This window comes from Pleurodeles waltl, chromosome 7 (assembly GCF_031143425.1).
Source record: "Pleurodeles waltl isolate 20211129_DDA chromosome 7, aPleWal1.hap1.20221129, whole genome shotgun sequence".
Taxonomy (NCBI): Eukaryota; Metazoa; Chordata; class Amphibia; order Caudata; family Salamandridae; genus Pleurodeles; species Pleurodeles waltl.
Window position 1 is genome coordinate 1,198,419,838 of NC_090446.1, and position 21,448 is coordinate 1,198,441,285.

General features: G+C 44.8%; 1 protein-coding gene across 1 annotated transcript in view; it reads left to right on the forward strand.

Moving 5' to 3' along the window:
• The window catches only part of LOC138246096 (cytochrome P450 2B2-like), a 262,823-nt gene that overhangs the window by 85,807 nt on the left and 155,568 nt on the right, over window positions 1-21,448 (forward strand). The window contains exon 2 of the mRNA XM_069200332.1: window positions 751-913. Coding sequence (XP_069056433.1) covers window positions 751-913 — 163 coding nt within the window. The remainder of the gene's footprint in view (window positions 1-750; window positions 914-21,448) is intronic.

Here is a 21,448-nt window from a genome sequence, read left to right on the forward strand (position 1 = left end):
CTCTCTAAAAACATCCCTATAGACACATTTTGATGAGCACTCATCTCGCTGCAAGGTGCTCTACCTACAAACACCGACACCATATTGGGCAAACTCTGTGAGCATTAGAGTGAACTGAACTCCCCACGCCAGACTGACACCTTTGATAGCAGCCTTTCATACAGCTTCACACCTGTTCAGACTATGAAAATAACACAAAAGTGCATCAATCCTGGTAGAATTCCAGGGCTGTCCCCCAAAGGCCTGCATCAAATTCATGGTTTACTGGTCTTTTTAAAAGTCCTTCAATTCTAAAGAGTCAGACTGTCTTTCGCATTATCTCTCGCTCTCTGCTTACCTCTGCACCACAGAGCACAGCACTCTTGCATCATTGAACATCCAAAATCATACAATGAGAGAGCAAGGCAGATGTGTTTTGTATAGCTGTGTGACACTTGCTTTTGAACTGGGTAGTCCATACACAAGTAATCGTCCTATAAGGCACACTCGCACATACTGCCTGCCTCCAGATATCATTACAGTAATCACATATCTTCACGTCTGACTTATGCTGACTTCATTATTTACTCAAGAGTTCACCACTTTATATTTCATTCACCATGCCATTAAAAGCTGTTTTCTAAGTTCTGCCTTCAAAAAAAGCTTTGTGTGTATCCTAGCTGTCCATACTTCTGATTCTTTAAATTACTGTTCTATGTGGATATGTTCCCCTTCCTCTCTTTTTGACTTGTCACTTTTTATGCTTTTCAGCTCAGGGAGATCTATGGCGACATCTTCACTGTTTACCTTGGCGCTCAGCCTGCTGTGGTGCTGTGTGGGTACGATACATTAAAGGAGGCTCTGATTGGCCAAGCTGATGACTTTGGTGGCAGAGCCATATTGCCTGTCTTCAAGAAGCTTACCAGGGGTCAAGGTACTATTTCTTCCTATGAGTATATCCATTCTGTTAATAAATAAACAAATCCTGGATTTGTAAAGCACAGCAAGTCACCCGTGAGTGTCTCACTTGCTGAATTGTAGGCACAGGGAGTTAAAGTGATATACCCAGCATCACAGGATGTTGTGCCGATGCAGACACTCGAACATGGTTCCCCACCTACGAAGTCAGCAGCTCAGACTGGTATGGCACATCCTCCTTTCCCATAGCCTGTTCCTTAGGCAGTCTATGGTCAAGAGTGGTGCTAAAACATGGTCTACTGTTTTGACAAATGTATTTATGTGTGTATCTAGGGCCACTCAAATCTAACTACAAAGCAGTGGAGTGCTGCACACAAGTAAGGGATATATGTGAAATAGGAAATAGAGGGTGGAGAGTTCTATTAAATTACAATGCAGCACTTGGCAGCGGGTTTCCTGCTTGTGGGCATGCTGTTCCTTGATGAAATGTGTTTCCAGTTTCATCCAGAAATGGAGGAAGAAAGAAGAATGCCTGAACTGCATATGGATGCCGTCCCAGATCCCGTGTGCACAGCAGAAAAATGCATGTCTTGTACTCCTCCTTATTGCAGTGTCTCAAAACCCAGTGATCTTGCTCACTGCCTTGATCCTGGTTGTACGATGGCGACGGTAACGTTCTTTCTACATAAAGGTGATCCAGCCAGACTGCTACTGTCCCTTGATCAATCATATTGCAGCATGGAAGATGCTCTTTTTTTGGGTCAGGTGGGACCCTAGGTTTTACCTCCATCAGGCTGCGTGAAGATCATTTATTGGATGACTCTTCAGAAGTCACTTTCTGGTAGAAATGCCTTGTTTCTCTGGAACAGAGAAAGCGGAACCAGTAGCCTGTATCTCCTTTGCGATGTGAGTTTTGAAAATGAGGCTGATATGTTTTTTAAAATGTACCATTTTTCTCAATGTTTCCTTGAAACTAATTGGAGGAGAGCTCCCAACCCTCGCGTAAAAAATACTATTTGTTTTAAAATTAACAACTTGTCACTAATGGTCCAATAGAAGCTATGGGGATGTGATTCCCAACCCTCCCGCAAACGTCTATCTAAATTGTATCAGTCGCTGACAAAAGTTGCTGGTCCAGCTTCTTTGCCAGACACTTTTTTTAAAAATTTTGTTAATGAATGCTGCTGATCAAGCGTGTCCTCAAATACCAGATTTACACTATTTTCCCCAACAACCTTTTAAGGTAAGACCACCTTATATTTTATTATTATTTTTTAAACAATGCCGTCGCCTTTCTCAGTCTAGCAACGTTCTTTCCCAGACTAGTCTGTTAGAAATTTCTGACTACACACCTGTAAATAAATTAGGTAGTGGAACAGCTTCAGTTTTTTACTCTTAAGGCGCTCATCCATAGGAAATCTACCAGCAATTACGTTTTTTTTAAACTAGTGGCATAAGAGAATGCAAAAGCTTGCGCTTAGCATGAATCACACTACTGTTTCTACTCGCAACGCTCTGCAAACATCATGTGGTGGCTAATAAACATTTACTTCCTCATATTTAGATTGTTTCAACACAAAATGTTATATTATCCTGTGTCTCCGTTCGTCTCGCTTAAAATATGCCATCCAGCTGGTGTAGATGCCAGCTTTCTTTGAAAATTCAGTTTCAGCCCATTGTTATCACACATGATATGCTACATGTGGGATACCTCTTTAAGCAGTATGAGAATGAAAGATGACGGAACACTTACTCTTCTCAGCAAATGTCATCATTGTACACAATTACATGTAATTTTAAGCCACAGCCAGGGGCGTAGCTTTAGGGGGAGGGGTATTTGTGGTGTTACACCCCTCTAATGTATTTTCTGATGAATATGTGAGTACCAATGCTTTCAGTCGGGTATGGTGAGGTGTATGCCGGATTTCACCTGGGAGTTCTGCATGCAAACACTGATAAACACTCATACACTTTCTCTCATCTCTGTTTTGAAAGCCCTAAAAATGTTGATTATTTTACAAAATATTGTGTTTCCCCTACCAATCCACATTCCTCTCACTTTTCACTGCCTTCTCTTAAGCTCTCTGCTTGTATAATTTATTTCAACATTACATGCTAGTGTGAATGTCAGGAAATCTGAAGATCAATATGGGCTGCACAGCACAAGCACAGACAATCTGCGCTGTGCAGCTCATAACTGGGCTGCAGCGCGCACCAGAGCAGAGTAGGGAGGCAGCCGCTAGAGAGGACTCTTCGTCAACATCGGACGATGAGGAAAGGAGGACCCCCGGGAAGACCCAGGTAAGTTCTTGTCTCTTTCTTTGTTTTGTCATTTTTGTTTTGTCATTGTTTGTGCACCAGTGTGCACAAATAAGGACTGAAACCGCAGCGTTCGCTGCTTACAGCTCTGGCCCGAATTCAGGCCATGGCCGTAGGCAGTGAAAGCTGCAGTTTGAGGCCCCTTGTGCATCGACCTACCCTGTGTGCAGTGCACACAGGGCAGGCCGTGCACAACAGGCCTGGCAGTTTTCACTGCCAATGGCTCTGATCTGAATTCAGGCCAAGGCCATAGGCAGCGAAATAAATCTGCTGTTTCAGCCCTCTTGGCACCCCCTGCCTAGTATGCACTGCACACAGGACAGGCGAGTGCACAAGAGGGCTGAAACAGCTGCTTTCACTGCCTACAACCCTCCTGATAGAGCCCAGAAATGCTAAGCAGGGTCGGACCTGGCTGACCAGGCCAAACCCTGCTTAGCACTTCTAAGTTGGGCGCAGCATTCAGGAGGACTCCGTGGGGCACGGAATTCCGCAAAGCTGGACTTCGTTCACTCCGCCCAGGCCTAAAAATGTTGGCTAACTCAATCACTAGAGCAGTCTGGGTAATGGAACAATCTATTACTTTCAGAGACTGACCTTCAATATAAAAAGTTACTGATGCAAAGCCTGAAGCTAATGTTTTTTTTCCGATAAAATGTTTTGGGAATCCTTGAACAGTCTACACCAACAAATAACTCCATTCAAAGGTTTCCCTAGATTTTAGAAATGTTTAACTTTCTACGTTGACCCATGTTTTTCTGACCCATTTTCCCCATTATTTTCACACATGTGCAAACAGAATTAGGGAATATTGAATAAAATATTTCTTTCTAACTACGCTGAAAACAATATATTTTTGCCCTTATACCTGTTTTTTGAAAACTCCAAGAGTGTCACTTTACCACAGTGAACCTTTCATTGGAGTAATTAAAAACAAACCCAAAAAATATTAGCAAGCTCCACACTTTGTAGCCATTTTTTTAATGTGTTATTTTGGTAATCCCCCCCAGACTGCTCATACATAATTCACAATGAATATTATTATCATTCTTAGAAAAAAGTTATTAAGCTTTAAGAATGAACAGTTAGAAGTTTCAAAAAAAGATGTTTACTACTGCAGAAGGTGTGGGGTGGGGAGGGGGGTTTAGCAATTAAAGTATGAACTAATATTTTGGATCACCCCCTAGAATGAGGTACTATACCCTCTGTTAGAAAAGTATGGATGCCAGAGCCCTTATTGACATTGCTGTGGTCACCGAGGCCTGGCCCTTAAGAAATACTTCCATATGAGAAGAATACAAAGGGCCTGATCTACAGTTTGGAGGGCAGGGTACTTGGTTGCAAACATGACAGAGTACTGTCTCTGCTAAATCCACGGTGCACCAACCCTATTTACAGTCGGGCAGACCTTCAGTTTTCCATTACCGGTGCCCCCATTGTTCTGTCAATACAAAGATTACTCCTTTGGCCTGACGGAGTACTGGCTATCAGTGCAAGGGGTTCAGACCGCCCACCCTAGCTAAGGTGATGATTAAATGTACCATTGAAAACCTGGTGGTGATGAACAGAAAAAAAGGAACAATGACACCCTCCCACCCCCAACCAAAATCAGGGTATAAACTCCATGGATATTGGGTTCATCAGTTACTTGATTTGGGAATTTGTTTTTAAGAAACAAAAATTGTGGTGGACGGAGGTTTTAAGTCACAGATCACTTCTGGACCAGTGGTTATTTTAGAATATGTTGTGTTCTGACCACTCAGTGGTGGACCTAATGACCTATGCCACTCTGATGGACAGAGTAAAGCCCACCATACTCTTCATCATGGGCAAAACGTTTGAAAAAATGCACATACACCAAAATTCCAAAGCAGTTTCTCATCAGCAAAGGATATGCCAAGTACGTCTTAAACACTATAAACACAAGAACCTCTGTATTTGCGGAAAAGAAAGCCAAAAGTAAATTCAAGAAACTGGTAAATAAATATCGTAGATTCCTGGTGCACCTCATTAAATAGAAAACACATCAAAGCTATAAGACCAGTGCAGATGAAGGTGCGTACAAGCAGAATATGTCTTACTTTTTTACTTCAGGAACAGCTACACCTGAGAAGGGAACCCAAATCCAATTCAATATTGCATATTTTTCCATACACCTTTTCTGCTGATGAGTCCTAGACAAAAGGATGCAAACGTTAAAGAAATTATCAGCCTGTTAGCTTTGGGGGAAAAGCATTTGGTCTAGACAGCTTACATACTGACTCTTTTATTAGCCAGAATGGTCACATACTGTTTTTTCCAAATTGGTCAATCGCATTCCTCAGCTAGGAGGAATCCTACTATTCAGGCAAGGTGACAAGACGTTCATTCTCTGGTCGTCAACTGTAACAAGTTAGATAATGATGATATTCCTCAGTTAGCTAGTAGAATATCAAGGACAATTAAAGTGTTTGAAATGGTAATTTTATTGTGATAAAGTTTTGCACAGCTAGACACTGGCTTTAAATACCATCAAACCTGCAGCAATCCAGTTAGGAGTTGTGGCCATGCTCACAGGGCTTGGAGTTTCATACAAAAATGGTGATTGTGTGATATGGCCATCACATCGTACAAAAAGGTAAAATCCCTGAAAGGCTAATATTTTATAAAATAACTTATCCTTAGATGACCAAGTGAATTAGAGCACCCGAAGCTGCAGATCCTGCCTCAAAATGCATGCTGTCTGTTTTACGTCAGTGTTTGGGAGTTGGCTTAGGGGTGGCTGATATATGGCAATGGCTGGGTTGAAAATCATGTTTTGGAATGTGGCTAGCTGGGATCAAGCAGGCAAGCGCCAGCTGGTATGAAAAGAGGTAATTTTGTACATGCTGCAATTGTGTCTCACTGAGACACACCTAGCATATGAGGATCGCTCATTGCTGAAACAACTGGGCTACAACACTATATTGTTAGCACCTCACAGTCTGTTTCTATTTGGGGTAGCTATAATGTCTGGTAGACACATAGAGGTTAAGATACTTAAAACATGAGCAGATGCAAGGGGAATGTGGACGATTGCTCAGCTTTTGGTATATGGCCGAAAGTATGTGATCTGTGTAGTGTGTGGCCTGAATACTGATTACTCTGGTATTTTTGACTTGCTTTGTCTAGAATTATTAGATTGGGTGAGTGACCTAATTCTGATGGGTGACAGTAATTGCATGATGGACTACAAGATAGTCTCTTCTAATCGTCATGCACAACAACACATGCCCAAGACAAGAGCATCCATTTTGGAAATTGGCAATCCAGTTCTTATTACTCTCTGGTCACCCACTGACACAGGCACTTTACGTTTCCTCGTCCCCTCCTTGCTATCTCGGATACCCAAAGATATATGGCAGGGTTATTAAGGGAGTTTATAAGGTGGAACACTGGAACGGCCCCACTGCAGGTGGTTTGGAATGCTATGAAAGCATATATACGTGAGGTCACCTTGCAGTTTATTCTCACTAAGAATAGGGCAGTGCAAGAGAGGGTAAATCAGATGTGTCAGAGGGTGCAGGAATTAGAGCTTCGACATGCCCAGCCAATTGCTACTGGAGATAATGGGGAACAAGTTGCATTCCTTGAGTTAATCGAGGACCGCAGTCTCCTAGATCGATGATTCAGGGAAAACATGTCTTCTAGTTATCTAAAAAATAAAGTGGTTCAGTATAAATACGGCAAGTCTGTTTGAGTGAGTATTGGCATTTCAGAGTGCAGATAAGAAATCTGGACAATGTATACCATCCATAGTATTAAAGGGACAGACAGAGTGTGCATACTAGTCCTCAAGCTTTTACAGAGCAGGTTACACTTTCTTATCAGGATCTGATAAGACAGAAGTCCTCATCTTCGGCTCCACCCCTTCTGCATGGGATGACTCCTGGTGGCCTGCCACTCTCGGAGCCACTCCAACTCCAACCGACCACTCACGCAACCTAGGATTCATCTTGGACTCCTCATTATCCATGACCCAGCATGTCAATGCCATAGCCTCCTCCTGCTTCAACACCCTCCGCATGCTCTGAAAGATCTACAATTGGATACCCACCGAAACCAGAAGAACAGCCACCCAAGCCTTCGCAAGAAGCTAACTGGACTACGACAATGCCCTCTACGCAGGAACCACGGCCAAACTCCAGAAGAGGCTGCAACGCATCCAGAACACCTCCGCATGCCTCATCCTGGACATCCCCCACCACTGCCACATCACAGACCACCTGAGAAAACTGCACTGGCTCCAAGTCAACAAGAGAATCACCTTCAAACTCCTCACCCTTGCTCACAAAGCACTGCACAATACCGGGCCAGAATACCTCAACAGATGGCTCTCCTTCTACACCCCAAACTGGCATCCCCGCTCTGCCGACCTCGCCCTCGCAAATGTCTCACATGTCGGCAGAAATACAACCAGCGGCAGATCATTTCTGCACCTCCCTGCCAAAATCTGGAACACTCTTCCCACCCACCTGCACCAGACCAAAGACCTCCTTACCTTCAGGAAACTTCTCAAGACCTGGCTGTTGGAGCAGTAGCAGCACCTGCCCCCTCTCCCCTTCTTCCCCCCTCCTCAGCACCTTGAGACCCTCACAGGTGAGTAGTGCGCTTTACAAAATCCTAATTGATTGGCTGATCTTCATAGTCCCCCAATTATTCAACCAGTCTGATCTGTTGGAATATCTACAGGGGTGTAGAGTGCCACATTTGGCCTTACTGAGGGATATAACTGTGTCTGAATTAGAGGATGCTGTGAAGGCTCCACCTTCTGGGAAAGCTGCTGGGGAAGATCCTATCCTGCTCAAATTTTATAAAAAGCTTTAGCAATATTATGGTGCCAGAATTCATGATGCTGATCAGTCATATAGATAGGAGGGGTTAGATAAAGCCCCACATGCAATCACACTAACCCTGCTGTTCTCCTGAAAAAGGGTAAGCCCCTCGGAGGAGCAGGGGTCTCTTATCTTATTTCTTTAATGAACTCAGATGCAAAGATATTGGTCTTGTCTCAACACCATGGTTTTGTCCCGGAAAGAGTTACTACCAGCCATACTAATTTGACAGTGGCGGCGTTTGATGCAGCAGAGACGGACGGTATGAGGATGGGCATGATTTTATTAGATGCTGAGCAGTCTTTTGACTGGGTGGTGTGGGAATGCTTATGGGGGTTATTTGGGTGTCTTGGGATTCAAGGGCCGACTTCTTTGGTGGATTCAATCCCTCTATCAAAGCCCTATGGCTAGATTAGTCTATGGAGGGAGCTGTTCCTCAACATTTGCAGTTGTCAGGGGCACGCAACACGGGTGCCCACTCGCCCTCCTCATGCTCGCCCCTTCCATATTGAGCTTCATTTGAAATACCTTCTTTTAAATGAAGGGATAGTGCCACTGAGATCCGATGGCTACGAGCTTAAACTTGCTGCCTATGCTGATGATGATTCCTTTTTCTCTGTAGATCCAAGGGTGGCCATTAAACATACAACAAACTAAGCTAATAAGTTTGGTGCATTTTCTGGCTATAAGCAAAACCTGGCTAAAACTCAACTTTTGCTCAATTTCAAGCCAGCAGATGCAGTTCCGGGGTGATTCCAACTGCTATTTGTTTGGGAGTCAGGAATGATAGTGGGGTTGATAGTATCGTTAAATTCAATTATGAGCCTTTACTGCATACGGTCACTGCCAAATTAAATCTTTGGAACGGGCTTCCTATTAGTATTATAGGCCAATGTATTATTATCAGAATTAATATCCTGTCACAATTCCTGTACTTGTTTTGTGCTATCCCACTTTGAATTTCGGATCCCTTCTTCATTTGGCTTGAGGGCGCTGTAGGCAGTTTCATATGGGGGGTACAGGTGGGCAAAGCAGGCTATTTGCTTCTGAAACTGCCATACAGTCAAGGAGGGGCTCTAACTGCCCGACTTTAAGCTATATTTTTGACAACCTTTGCAGGTCGCATACGGAATTTGCTTACTGGCTGGGAACCAGAACTGGCTATCTTAGGGTATGAATTGGCTTTAGGGGTAGATGCCAGGCTCCTCCTTCATAAGCTCAATGATCCCAACTACTTCAAACTTGTGAGACTTAAAGTCATCAGAGACATTTTTTGCATATGGCGAGAGATCTACGCTAAGTACCCAATTGCCACCTTACATGCATATATGCTGCTTTGGGGAAACCCAGCATTTCCTGAGATATTTCACTATCCAATTGGGAAAGCTTGGGCAAGGCTGGGGTTTTTAACTCTTGGACAGCTACATAATAGTGATGGAATTTGCTCATTTGCTTGTCTGCAGGTGTTATACGAGGTTCCTCATCCGTTCTTTTTAACATACTTGCAGCTGCAAGACTGCATTTTACTTGGATGCAAGGAGACAATCTTGGCGAGTCGGGCATTCTATTTTATTTATATGATGCTTCCGAGAAAGCCTTGATCATTGTGCTACATGAGAGATTTAGTTTATATAGTGAAGATATTTATATAGCGTGCTGCTTGCTACCAAGTGAAGCAGGGTGCTTGAAACAGATTTTTTCTGATGAAATTCAGGGCGCCCTACAGATTGTCGAAAAATCTGCCCGCTCGGTAAGCCCTAAATTACAGCAGTTCAACATGATCTGTATGCTTTACTATACACCAGGCCGTATTTCCAAATGGACAATCAACCATAATTCAACTAAGATTCAGTGCCTGAAGTGTGGTTGTCATGCAGCTGATAAAGTACACGTTTGTGAGTTGCCCTGTGTTATGTAGATTTTGGGCTGGTGCCATTCAGTTAGTAACAGACCGCCCAGGCTATAATTTCAAGCTATTCTCCAAGGAGATAATGCAGTGCCATAAAATCATGCACACTTATGGCTTTAGTACTCTGATGTCGATTATTATTTGCTTGGCTATGTATAGTTCGGGCGTGGCTATTTCCTGGTGGCTGAGTGGTGGGCAATCATTTGTCAAATATATGAATGTGAATCAGCTATTGCTAAGGCTAGAGGCCCTAAGGCAATTGAAATGGCTTAGGAAAATCTGGCCCGGCTTTAACTGGGATCAAGTGTGAATTGTAAATGGGCTTGTCTGGGTACTACTTAAGTAGGATGTCATTAAGCTGTGGAGGGTATTTGTAAATGTAAAACGGATTATACCCAGATCAGTAGTTACTCCTCTTTTCTTGGTTTAATACAAGTAAAATGGAGCTGGGTTTGGTGCAACTTGAAGACCTGTCATGTATATGATGTTGCATACCTATTTTCTTATTTTTTTTTCTTTCTTTTATGTGGTGCTTTCGCGGCATTTCCCATTTTCATTTATACACATTTTGCCACCGTTCAGGTTGTTATCTATGCTGCATACTTGTAGAATATTTTGATAATCATGACTGACTCTAAATAAAAATATTTAATACAAAATAAGAAAATGCATTCTAATTTGTAGCCCTTGTCCGCAGAAAATAGGAGTTTGTGCATCCAGTGGTTCATTTGTGCCTGTCTGTGCCTGTGTGCCTCACCAGCACTTATGTTTGGGAATGGGGAATCTTTCACTCCCACAACAGGCCGCGGTCTGCAGGGCCTTTGCAAAATTGGGTGTTGCTTCTTTGTCCTTTCTTGCCAGCATGTGATCCCGTTGTTGTCCCCATCACCTGGAGGAGTCGCAGTACGACCTGAAGGAAGCAGAGGGAGCTTTCTTACTCTTGCACTGCTGTGCTGGCCCACCCTTTACCCGTTCCAGTGTCCCACATTGATTTATTCAAGCAGTTATGCTTATCTAGGGCATTGCTGGAGCATGCATGGCCTGGCAGGTAAGGCAGCGTGAACCTGGCTGCCTCTCCCGCTCATTATTATATGTGCAGCAACCTCATTGGTCACTCACCTGCTCTGCTTGCTTAAGCCAGGGTCTGTTCTCAGGAGCAGCTTTGGGTCTGCAGAACATGACTAGCACTGTGGGTGACGATACCTGCGCAGGTCGATAGGTACTTGTTGTCCCTGTACAGTGCAGTCCAGTAACAATGACTACAAACATACCATCCACACTGTCCCAGCCATGTACCCCACTGTTCTAATATGCATGGGTCTGCTCCAATTAAGTTACTGAGCATTTGCCAGCTGCCTGAAGCGAACCATCACCCTCCATGACCTGCTGCTGCCTTCGTGACGTGTTCAGAGTCTGGGCAGTTTTTTCCTACGCAGTCCTTAACAAGCACTATGTACGGTTGCTGTCATGTGTTTGACACAAGTGTTGAACCTGCTCGCGTCATAGCTGCCAGAAGTAAGATGACTTTCCTGTGGCCTCTGTGTTGCATAACACTTCTGAATATCATGCGGAAGCAGCTGATGTTCTTCTGAAGGGTCACAAAAAATGCAAAATGGGGAAAAAAGACAAGCAACATAAAACCTTCAGGCAGGGGGGAAGTATCCAGTCCAGACAATAATAGAGAGAAGGGGCACTCGCAAATGTAAAAAGATGAGGACCAAATTCAGCTGGAGAGGGATTCCAGGAGATGTAGCTGAGGGAATTGTCCTTAATAGTACCAGTGTCCTAAAGGCAATTTAACAGGGAACCAGGAGCAAAAGTAATTAGGAGAAAGAAACATGCTGCTGCAGTTACTGGAGCATATCATTTTCCCCTCATTTGATTTCTAAAGAGAATGGGACAAATGAGAAGGCCTGACTTTGTTAAAGACCAAATTCTCACTATGGCATCCTGCACCAGCGAACTGCACTGGAAGAAAGGCCTAAGTTTTCCTCCTTTGTGAAAGAGTGAACTGTGAGCACAGCCGGGCTGGAGAAACCCAAGTGCGCGTGTGTGTTTGGCCATCCTCAGACGGCCGGCCAAACACATATGCACACCTAGGTGCACTCTCTCTTCCTCCGACCTCCCGTGGTCCATTCCTGCCCCACCCTGCACTGCTGGCTGAGCCATCAGATGAAAAATAAAATGAAAGTGTAACTATTGTTTCATTTTTCATCTCCTGGCTCTGGGCCAGGGGGGCGACGCTACTCCACCATTACGGAGGAGCCACCCCTGAGAAAGCATATTGTCTGCGAGTCCATATTGCATCTGCAGACCTGCTAATAGTACGGCAGCATAACAGTTTCAGCAAGTGTACTTTTTTGGGTGCATGTCTTGAGTAGGAGCTCATAGGACCGGAAAAAATACTTGCAAAACCTAAATACATATCTACTGCAAGATTCTTTATTTATTCGTCCTTGATGGTCGGTTTGGCAGAGCTTGCACGGTTCTGTACACTCATTTTCTATAGATTCCATAAATGGTGTCACTCAAATGTGAAGGATATACCTGGCATATCACACCTTGACCGTGACCTTTACCTTCTCCTCTGCTCATTGCTCGAAAACACGTATCCTATTCTGTCACGTTATGTTTTTGCTGAGTTGATTTTTGCTGTTGTGCCTTTTCTCTTAGTTTATGTCATGTGTGCACTCCTGTCTCTGCGGTCACTCACTTAATCCTCCTTCGTGTCATATGAACATCTGTTTTATTGGAGGATATGTGTAAAATGTTACTCAGAAATTCAAAAGTGCTTCAGAGACACATTAGTATGAGGCTGTGCTGTACAATGTGATGGATATTTCCCAAGTCTGCTACATCAGCTTTGCTATGTTAATAATACAACTCTGATGTCTGCGGCTTGGGCCTTGTACTAGCAATCACTTTTTGGGGTGTTCCTTTTTATACGTCTGGCGACATACATGGTGTCACATGATAACACTGACAAAGTGGCAAAGAATAAAGGGTTTACATGGTGCTCTACACATAGCTCAGAGAAGGGACATGCAATTTTGCTGCTTTTATTTCTTGGTCTAAACATACTTGTAACTGTATAACATTTCTAATGGGATCTGAACAAAGGCTTTCATCCGTCCAAAAATCAATTTAAAACTACACAATTGTTTTAATAGGAATTACACTTCATAGGTTTAATTTACATACGAGTACCTTAAATGATTAGGCATAATTTAATTGTTAATGGTGTGTTTTTACCCCTGATTTGGTTTATTTTGTCACATAATATACATGTAAATGTAAACTTTTATTCGAACTCGAGGAAAAAGGGACAAGGATTCTCTTCATTTGGCCCTTCCCTCTCTCAAATGGAACCACGACTGTACTGGAATATTTCATGCATTCCCTTTCAGAGCATTTGGCTTTTTCGCAAATGTAAGTGAAAATCGGGCCGTACAGCGCACTGTTTGATCCAATGTTTTCATCCAGGGCTAAATTCCTACAAGGCTACTATCAGGAAAGGTTTCTCACTTTCTGCTAACCAGGTCTCGTCATTGTCCATGCAGCAAAAGGTTAGTACCAGTTGGGGGGAGAGGGGGTCGCCTGTGAGAGTTGCGGGCAGCAGAATCCTAAGTAACAAATTGGGCAAATTAACTTTTGTTTTCTTCTTTTTTTAAATTAAGCAGTGAACCAGACCACTGTAACATGCTCACAATTGCACACACACAAATAAATTATTGGTCTGTGTAAGAAATTGGAAGGCACTGTGTTAAGTATTTATGTACCACGCAAATCGTAATAAAGTGAAAACACGGGGCGTACTCACGCCGGCAACCAAGATGGCCGCTCGGTGTTGAAGCTCTGGTGGCAGTGGTCCTGACACACTGCACGGATGGGAACCTGAGGTGTTTCTTTGGCCTTGAAGTCCTCCCTGTGAGCCCTGAAGACACAGGGGGCTGAACTATGCACAATGGGTCCCGCAGGCAAGCGGGACTGTGAAATGACAACCAGCAACTACGACGCACCTCAGAGTCCCTGAGGCAACAGGGGCCTGAGGTGCAGGATGGGTGGGCCGCACGGCCTGTGCCGTATATTCCTGCCTTAAGTACTTAATCGACTGAGAAGCCCAGCAGAACATTCAGACATGCTCAGCTGGCTGCCTTGGCCCGGACCTGTGTGGCCTGCGTGCAACGTCTCCCCAGCCTGCTTTGCTAGCAGCTGGGCCATGGCACTACACACTGATACAGCCTTGATGAGAAACCTGCCTGGTTCATGGTGGAGCGCGGTGGAGACACATGAGGTGGCCAGGGTAAATGGCCTAATTCTTGCTTGTGCGCACCTCACAATGCTCCACACCATGTGCTGCAACTGACCGCCTTACCGGCCTGATAACTAATCCCTGTATCAGCATTCTGGCCCTGCAGCCAGCCTATAGTCATCTGAGGCCTTAGCCACCCCGTGTTCCTCCCTAATACAATACTGAGGCATTCCACGAGCATATTGCACTAGGGGACTAGCAACCACACGTGCAGGCCCCCCCTTTTTTTTGCATGGGGATCTGAACGATCATACAGCTGTCAACAAGCACTGAGGTGCTATCGCTGATGACACCAGGGGCCCCTGCCATCTGAGTTGACGTGTGGGCTAGAAATGATCAGCGCTCTAGCCACCTCTATAAGTGGGAAACAGCAGGACAGCATTTTCTGTGAAGATGGGTCATGGAAACCCAAAGCAGCTCAAGCTCACTTTTGATAAGCCAAATCCCCGGATAACCTATCAATTGCATCAAACATGGAGGAGGGCTTCGACTGGAGTCCCCGAACCCACACAGTCAGCCAACTTGGATGCCATCATGACTGAGCTCAGGGTAGATTTCAGGGCTATTGGTGTCCACTTTGATACTATTGCAACCCGCCTGGAATACATGGGGGAGCGCTTGGACAGGCAGGGCACGTGCATAGTGCTCAGATGGGTGCGTGATTTGAGGCCACTCCAATACCAAGGGGGACACGATCTCCCTTACCTGGCTTAACCAAAGCTTGGACTGTATCGCATGTTGTATCTAGCCAAGCTTTGCGTGAACATTGATGGGAAGGCTAGATTTTTTTGACACTCCAACGGATGCCATGGCATTTTGCAGGCTGAGAACATCCACCCACTTGCCCCTGGGTGCACCCCACAGGATCATTCATCACCAGCGTTGCAGCTGGTCATCAATATAGAACTTTTTGCACAAGACTGAGTCACATTGCCACTAGGTACATTGATTGTGTGACGGTCTAGACATCCAGTACTGAATCACTTGTGTTCTTCTCATTTGTTATAAGGGCACATGCGCCACTCATACAAGTTCGACTATGAGGACCCGTCATTATTTACAATGGTAAACAGACCTTTCTTCCTGCCGGACCCTTACCTCTGTAGCATTGCCACCGCCATCATTTTTTGTACCATGGTTGAATGGGGGAAATTGTGGGCTTTTTTGGGATCCTCCTGGCATAGCTCAGCCATGTGTGGGAGGGGAGTGGGGGATGTTGTCCAATAGGTTGTTTGTTTGAGTGCTATTGTACTTTGGCATGGCCAAATGTCAACACACTTATACCATACATGCTCTGTTTCGGTCCATGTCTGACATCTACACATGCATCCTAATAATGCTGTATTCTCCTCTGCCGACATAATCTTCCTGTCATGGAATATTTAAGGCCTCAATAACCCTCGCAAGAGGAAACAAGTTTTACAATATCTGCAACAGCACAACATAACTATTGCTTTCCTACAGGAGACCCACCCTTACCCTCTCACAGCTTTGCTGCCACCTAGGCGAAGCTTCTTTGCTGGCTACAATGCTTACTGAAAGGGGGGGTCTGCATATTGATTCATAAACAGGTTCCTTTATGCCCTATGCCATTCAGGCTGATGAAGGGGTCCCCTACGTACTGTGGCGGGCCATTTGGCAGGTCACCTTGTGCTACTGGCCAACATATACGCTCCCAACATTAACAACCTGGACTTTTTTCAGACACTGCAGAATCAGACTAATTGCATGGACCATATTATACTGGGAGGGCACTTCAATATGCTCCTCGATTCCCTGGTTAGCCACCACGGCCGGAAACTCAGCAGGGAAACCCCACTCCCGCTCCATGCTCCATGATCTTTGTGATGCATACTTCCTTAAAGATCCCTCACATCTCCGATATGCCAATGCACCGGTCTGCACCTACTGATCAGCGCTGCATAACACGTGGTCCTGTATTGACTGTTGACTGATATCAGCCATGCTTGTGCCATGGCTCCATGATGTCAAGCATCTACCATGCATGTTGTCCAATCACACTCCTGTGGGGCTGGCTCTACCGTTCCTGTTGGAGGGAAAGGGGCAGCTTGAACAACAGTGGCAGTTCCCCAGTATGGCACTACATGCCAAACTCTTTCGTACAGAACTCTGCGCTACTATTCTTGAATATTTTGAACTCAATCAAGGAACTGTGTGATCTCAGACTACAGTTTGTGAGGCCTGTAAGGCGTACATTAGGGGCGTGTGTTTGGCCAAGCAGTCCAGAATATTATGGGACATATAGAGAAGCCTGTCTCGTGTTTAAGAGGAACTGGCAGACCTTGAATGCACAGTGATACACCTAATCACTGGGATCATTTCCCACTGTAGGCTACACTGCTGGCGGAGTTCCGTGAGCTCGTGGAGCAAGAGGCCCATTATTTGGGACGTATGCTCGAGCTCATCTCTATGCTGAAGGAGAGCGACCAGTATGGACACTTTCTTGGCTGTTATGACCACCGAGATGGTTTCACATGTCTCCGGCTAACAACTCTCCAGTGGCACTTGCGTTGCGGACACCGTGGGTGTGCAGACGACCTCCATATTTATTACTGCTGCATTTACTCCACACAATTGGCCGACTATCCCACTGAGAGGGCGACCTACCTCGACAAGGTAGCCATGGTCTGGCTCACAACCGCCCAACAACAGTTCCTCAGTGAGCTTATCTCCACTGAGGAGATCACTGCGGCCATAGACTTGACGGCTAGCTCAAAGGCATCAGGCCTGGACAGCTTTACAGGCACTTTCTATAAGGCCTATAAGCATGTGCTAACACCGCATCACCTTGCAATGTATTCGGAGGCTCTGGAGAACGGAGTCCCGCTCCCTCTACGTGAGGCAGTGCTCACACCTCTTCTTAAACCAGGTAAAGACCCTACATTTTGTGGATCTTACCGAACCCTGTCCCTCCTTAACTTTGATAACAAAATCCGAGCTAAACTATTAGCCACTTGCCTTGCCCTCCTTATGGACCAGTTCATCTCCCCAGTCCATTCTGGAATTGTCCCTCACCGCTCTAAATCTACGTACAATATTTTCAGCCCTTAATAGAATTTCCCCTAAAGTCCCTGCAGCAGTGATGGATGCAGAAAAAGCCTTCAACTCCCTGGAATGGCCATTCTTACATGCCGTGATCCATAAAATGGGCTTTCCGCACATTTCTCCTCCCTAATTACATTGCTATACTCTCAGCCGACAGCCAGAATTCAGATAGATGGAGCGTTATCGTCTACATTTGCAATCACTAAAGGTACATGGCAAGGATGCCCACTATCGCCATTGCTGTTTATAGCGGCAGTGGAGCCCTTGGTGCACCTCTTACAGAAAAAGCACTTGCATACAAGCCTGCTGCTTTTGTTGCTTTATGCCGACGATATTTTAATCTTCATACATCACCAGAATGTGAACTTGGATCCAATACTATGTGCAGATTGGGGAGGTTAACTGGTTTACACATTAATTGCGCTAAATCTGAGCTCTTCCCGCTCACAGTGGCCACCACTCGGATTCACTCCGACTTTCCTGTGGCTTGGTGCGAGGACACAGTTCAGTATTTCGGTGTTTATGTCCATCTCTATAAAGAACAGGTGACATGCTTGAACTGTGGTCTGGCAGTCGACCACCTGACTACACAAGTGGAACACTGCATCCGTGACTGGGCGTATCGCCATTATTAAAATGGTAGTGCTCCCCTATTTTCTATACCTTTTCCATAGCATACCTATCTCACTCACCAATGCTTTTTTTTTACAGAGTGTACTACGGTGCCTCATGTCGACAGAAAAACAACCATGGGTAGGCTGGGACACTCAAGTGATGCTGTACGAATGGGGAGGATTTGGAGTCCCTAATCTCCACCTATTTTACTTAGTGGCACATTGTCACTTTGCCCACCGTTGGTACCACACAGGTGCGCAAAAGCCCTACTTCAAACCTGAAAAAGACTTTGCAGATCCCACATCCTTGAAAGCACTGCTACCTGCAGGTCTGCCATCAGACCCACAGGACATACAACCGCTGGCCACTACTAGCTGGGCATGGCGTAAACTCACTCTCATGCTGGGGGACTGAACTCTCTAGTCTCCGTCACTCCCGCTGGCTAACAATCCCTGGCTCCCCATCACACCATAAAGGTTGGTAGAGCATACCCTAATCAAGTTCGGTTTACACACCATGGCTGACCTCTTTCCCAGAGAACATGTGTTTTTCTTGCGCCGAAAATATTAGCTTCCCGGCTGCCACGCTGATGTATCATTTTGTATTACGCCTCCTGCAGAGTGTGCTTTGAGACCGGGTCCTATCGTACCCACGTGCTCCAGATGAGTTTATCCAATTAACACTACTCATTACTGACAGTGACAGAGACAGACTGATATCCAAGCATTATCATGCCTGTCTCACCTCCTACAGACTTTGGACTCTAGACTCTGGGCCGCCTAGAAGACTGACTTAGACCACCCCCTAGCAGAGAAGTTTTGATTCTCTTGTTTGGCGCAGTTGCAACTAATTAAATTCAACCATCACCATAAGCTCATCCACCATAAATTCCTATGCAGAGCATACTTCATACCGGCAACACAGATACATGTGGACCCTGCACGATCCATGGAATGTCCAAAATGCCGAGGCCAGAACGCAGACTTCGCTCACAAATTAGCCTCCCTAATCTCCCCTTTGGCTAATGTGGTTAAATAAGCACAATGTTTATGATTTTGCCAGACATGTACCTTTTTGAAACAGTCAATTGAATATTCCTATATGTTGGAACAAATGTTTGTCCTGTATGGTATTTTTGATAACGGTAAATAAAAAATAATTATAACAAAAAATAAATAAAAGTGAAAACACAACGCAAGAAAAATCCCATACCAATATAGAAAAATAGAGAAACACTTAATAATTTGACAACAAAACAAATTAAATCTAATCAGTGGAACAGGAGTTAAGAATTAACTTTTAAGTTAAGAATAGCATCTAAAGGATTGAATCGCCAACGGCAGACATCGAGTTGTGCAAGACTGGGGCAAAGTCACACATTATCGCCAACCAACATGGAGCTCTGTTCGAATTCATGTAGTGAATTGGGCCTGGTCTTGGCTTACCTTTGGGCTTAGAATACATTTTGAAGATAAGTTCCTATGAAGGTAAAGTTCAGCGGGGCTAGGCAGCCAGCTATGTCCAAGGAGGAGGTGTCGTCTTTGGGGAGCTGCTGGATGACGTTTTGGTGAAGATTTCTACATTCAAATTTTGTCACTTTTTTGGAAGTCAAAAAATCTCCAGTAGGACAAAGCTGTTGGCTGTAGCGGATGAACAGGATTCGCTGCTGTAGAGAACGTAGCGAGAGCTAACACAAAGTCAAGCTGACCGGTGATGCACTCCTGGCAGATTAGCAAGCATGTAAGTCCCGTTCTCCTATTGGTTCACAGGCTATGTTTTGGTGGAAAATTCCCAAGTTACAGGTTTTGGCTGGAGAAGCAGCTTTAGCACAACTTATAAGGGTCCTGGACTTGTTGGGCACCACGTGGGGGAGTAGAGGGGTGGCAGGTGGGGAGTTAGAACTTACTCCAGGCAGAGGCCAGGTGCAAGGTTCAAGGTCTCTGCAGATCGTTAAGTCCCTGTAGCTCACACAGGAGGCCAGACAGCTAGCCTTTGGGGACACTCTGGTAGTCCTGGGATCAAGCAGCAAGGCAGGCTTCAAACAGCGGGGCAGTCCTCTGAGGGTACAAGGAAAGCTTCAAACAGCAGAGCTTTCCTTTAAGAGCAGTGAGACACTTTTCTGAGGTACAAAGCAGGCCTGAAGCAGCAGAGCAGTCCTCTGAAGTACAGGGCAGTCCTTCTTGGGCTCATCTGCAGTGTTTTGAAGGGTGGCCCAGAATGTTCAATATTTATACATAGTCCTGGCCTTTGAAGTGGGGAGATTCCCTATTCTACCCCTACATCTTGTTCTGGAAATGTCTTCACCTGTCAAGGCTCCAAGAGGTCTGGGATGACAAAAGACTAGTGTTGGATTCATTTGTGTGTGCTGGAGTCAAGCCCTTTGAAATGTGCGTAGGGCAGAGCACTGCTCCAGCCTGAACCATCCTGGCAGGATGGTCCGTTGTTCACTGCCTAGACCCAATATGCATTCTTAGTGGGGTAGCCATTAATAGGCCTAAGAGCTGGTAAACCCTACAAGGCCTTAGAAACGTTTGGAGAAAAGAATACCCGCTTTCTAAAAGTGATATTTTCAAAATTGTAATCTAAAATTCGACTTTACCATTACAGAGTAACCTAAATTACAGTTCATTTGAGTCCAAACATCACATTTCTACCTGCTTCCAATCGAAAGTTGGCAGAAATAGAAATTATCCTATGAGAGAGGTAGGTCTTACAGTGATGAAAAACATAGGAGTTTTGCACTACCAGAACATATAAAACTTAAATACACAAGTCTTACTTTTTAAATACAATACACCTACCCTGTGGGCTGTTTAGGGTTTACCTTTACTGACTTAGAGGTGACATATGTATGAAACTGAAGGTTTAGGACTGGGGAAAAGGTTATTTTGCCACATTAGCAGCTCAAAACTGTACTACAGGCTGCAATGACAGGCCTGAGACTTGTTTTAAAGTGCTACCTTAGTGGTTGGCACAGTTGGTAGCATTTAATTTTCAGATCCTGTGTACATTTAGTACCATATATTAGGGATGCATAAGTAAAATAAATATGCCAATTAGGTGTAGGCCAATTGTACCACGTTTAGGGAGAGAACACAAGCACTTCAGAACTGGTGAGCAGTGGTAAAGTGCACAGAGTCATAATGCCATCAAAACCAAGCTCAGAAAACAAGAGGGGTGAAGGGAGAAGGCTAAATGTTTTGGGGTCCAACAGGCCATTTCAAGGGAATTAAGAACATCAGAGTGGTGGCTGAGGTAGAGAGAGCAGGACAATTATTCCGACTCCTTAGATGTCTGCACTAACCTTTGATAGCAAACAAAAAGTGATGGTTAAAAGTCAACTAATACCAGGTATTAATTCTGATGAGGTCTATATACTGGAGAGATCACGATTAACACCATACCTATTCCCTAAGGTCTCTGCCATTGCCAATCCCAGAATTGAAAAGTCCACCTTGAGGGAGAGGGGTTGAAATAGCA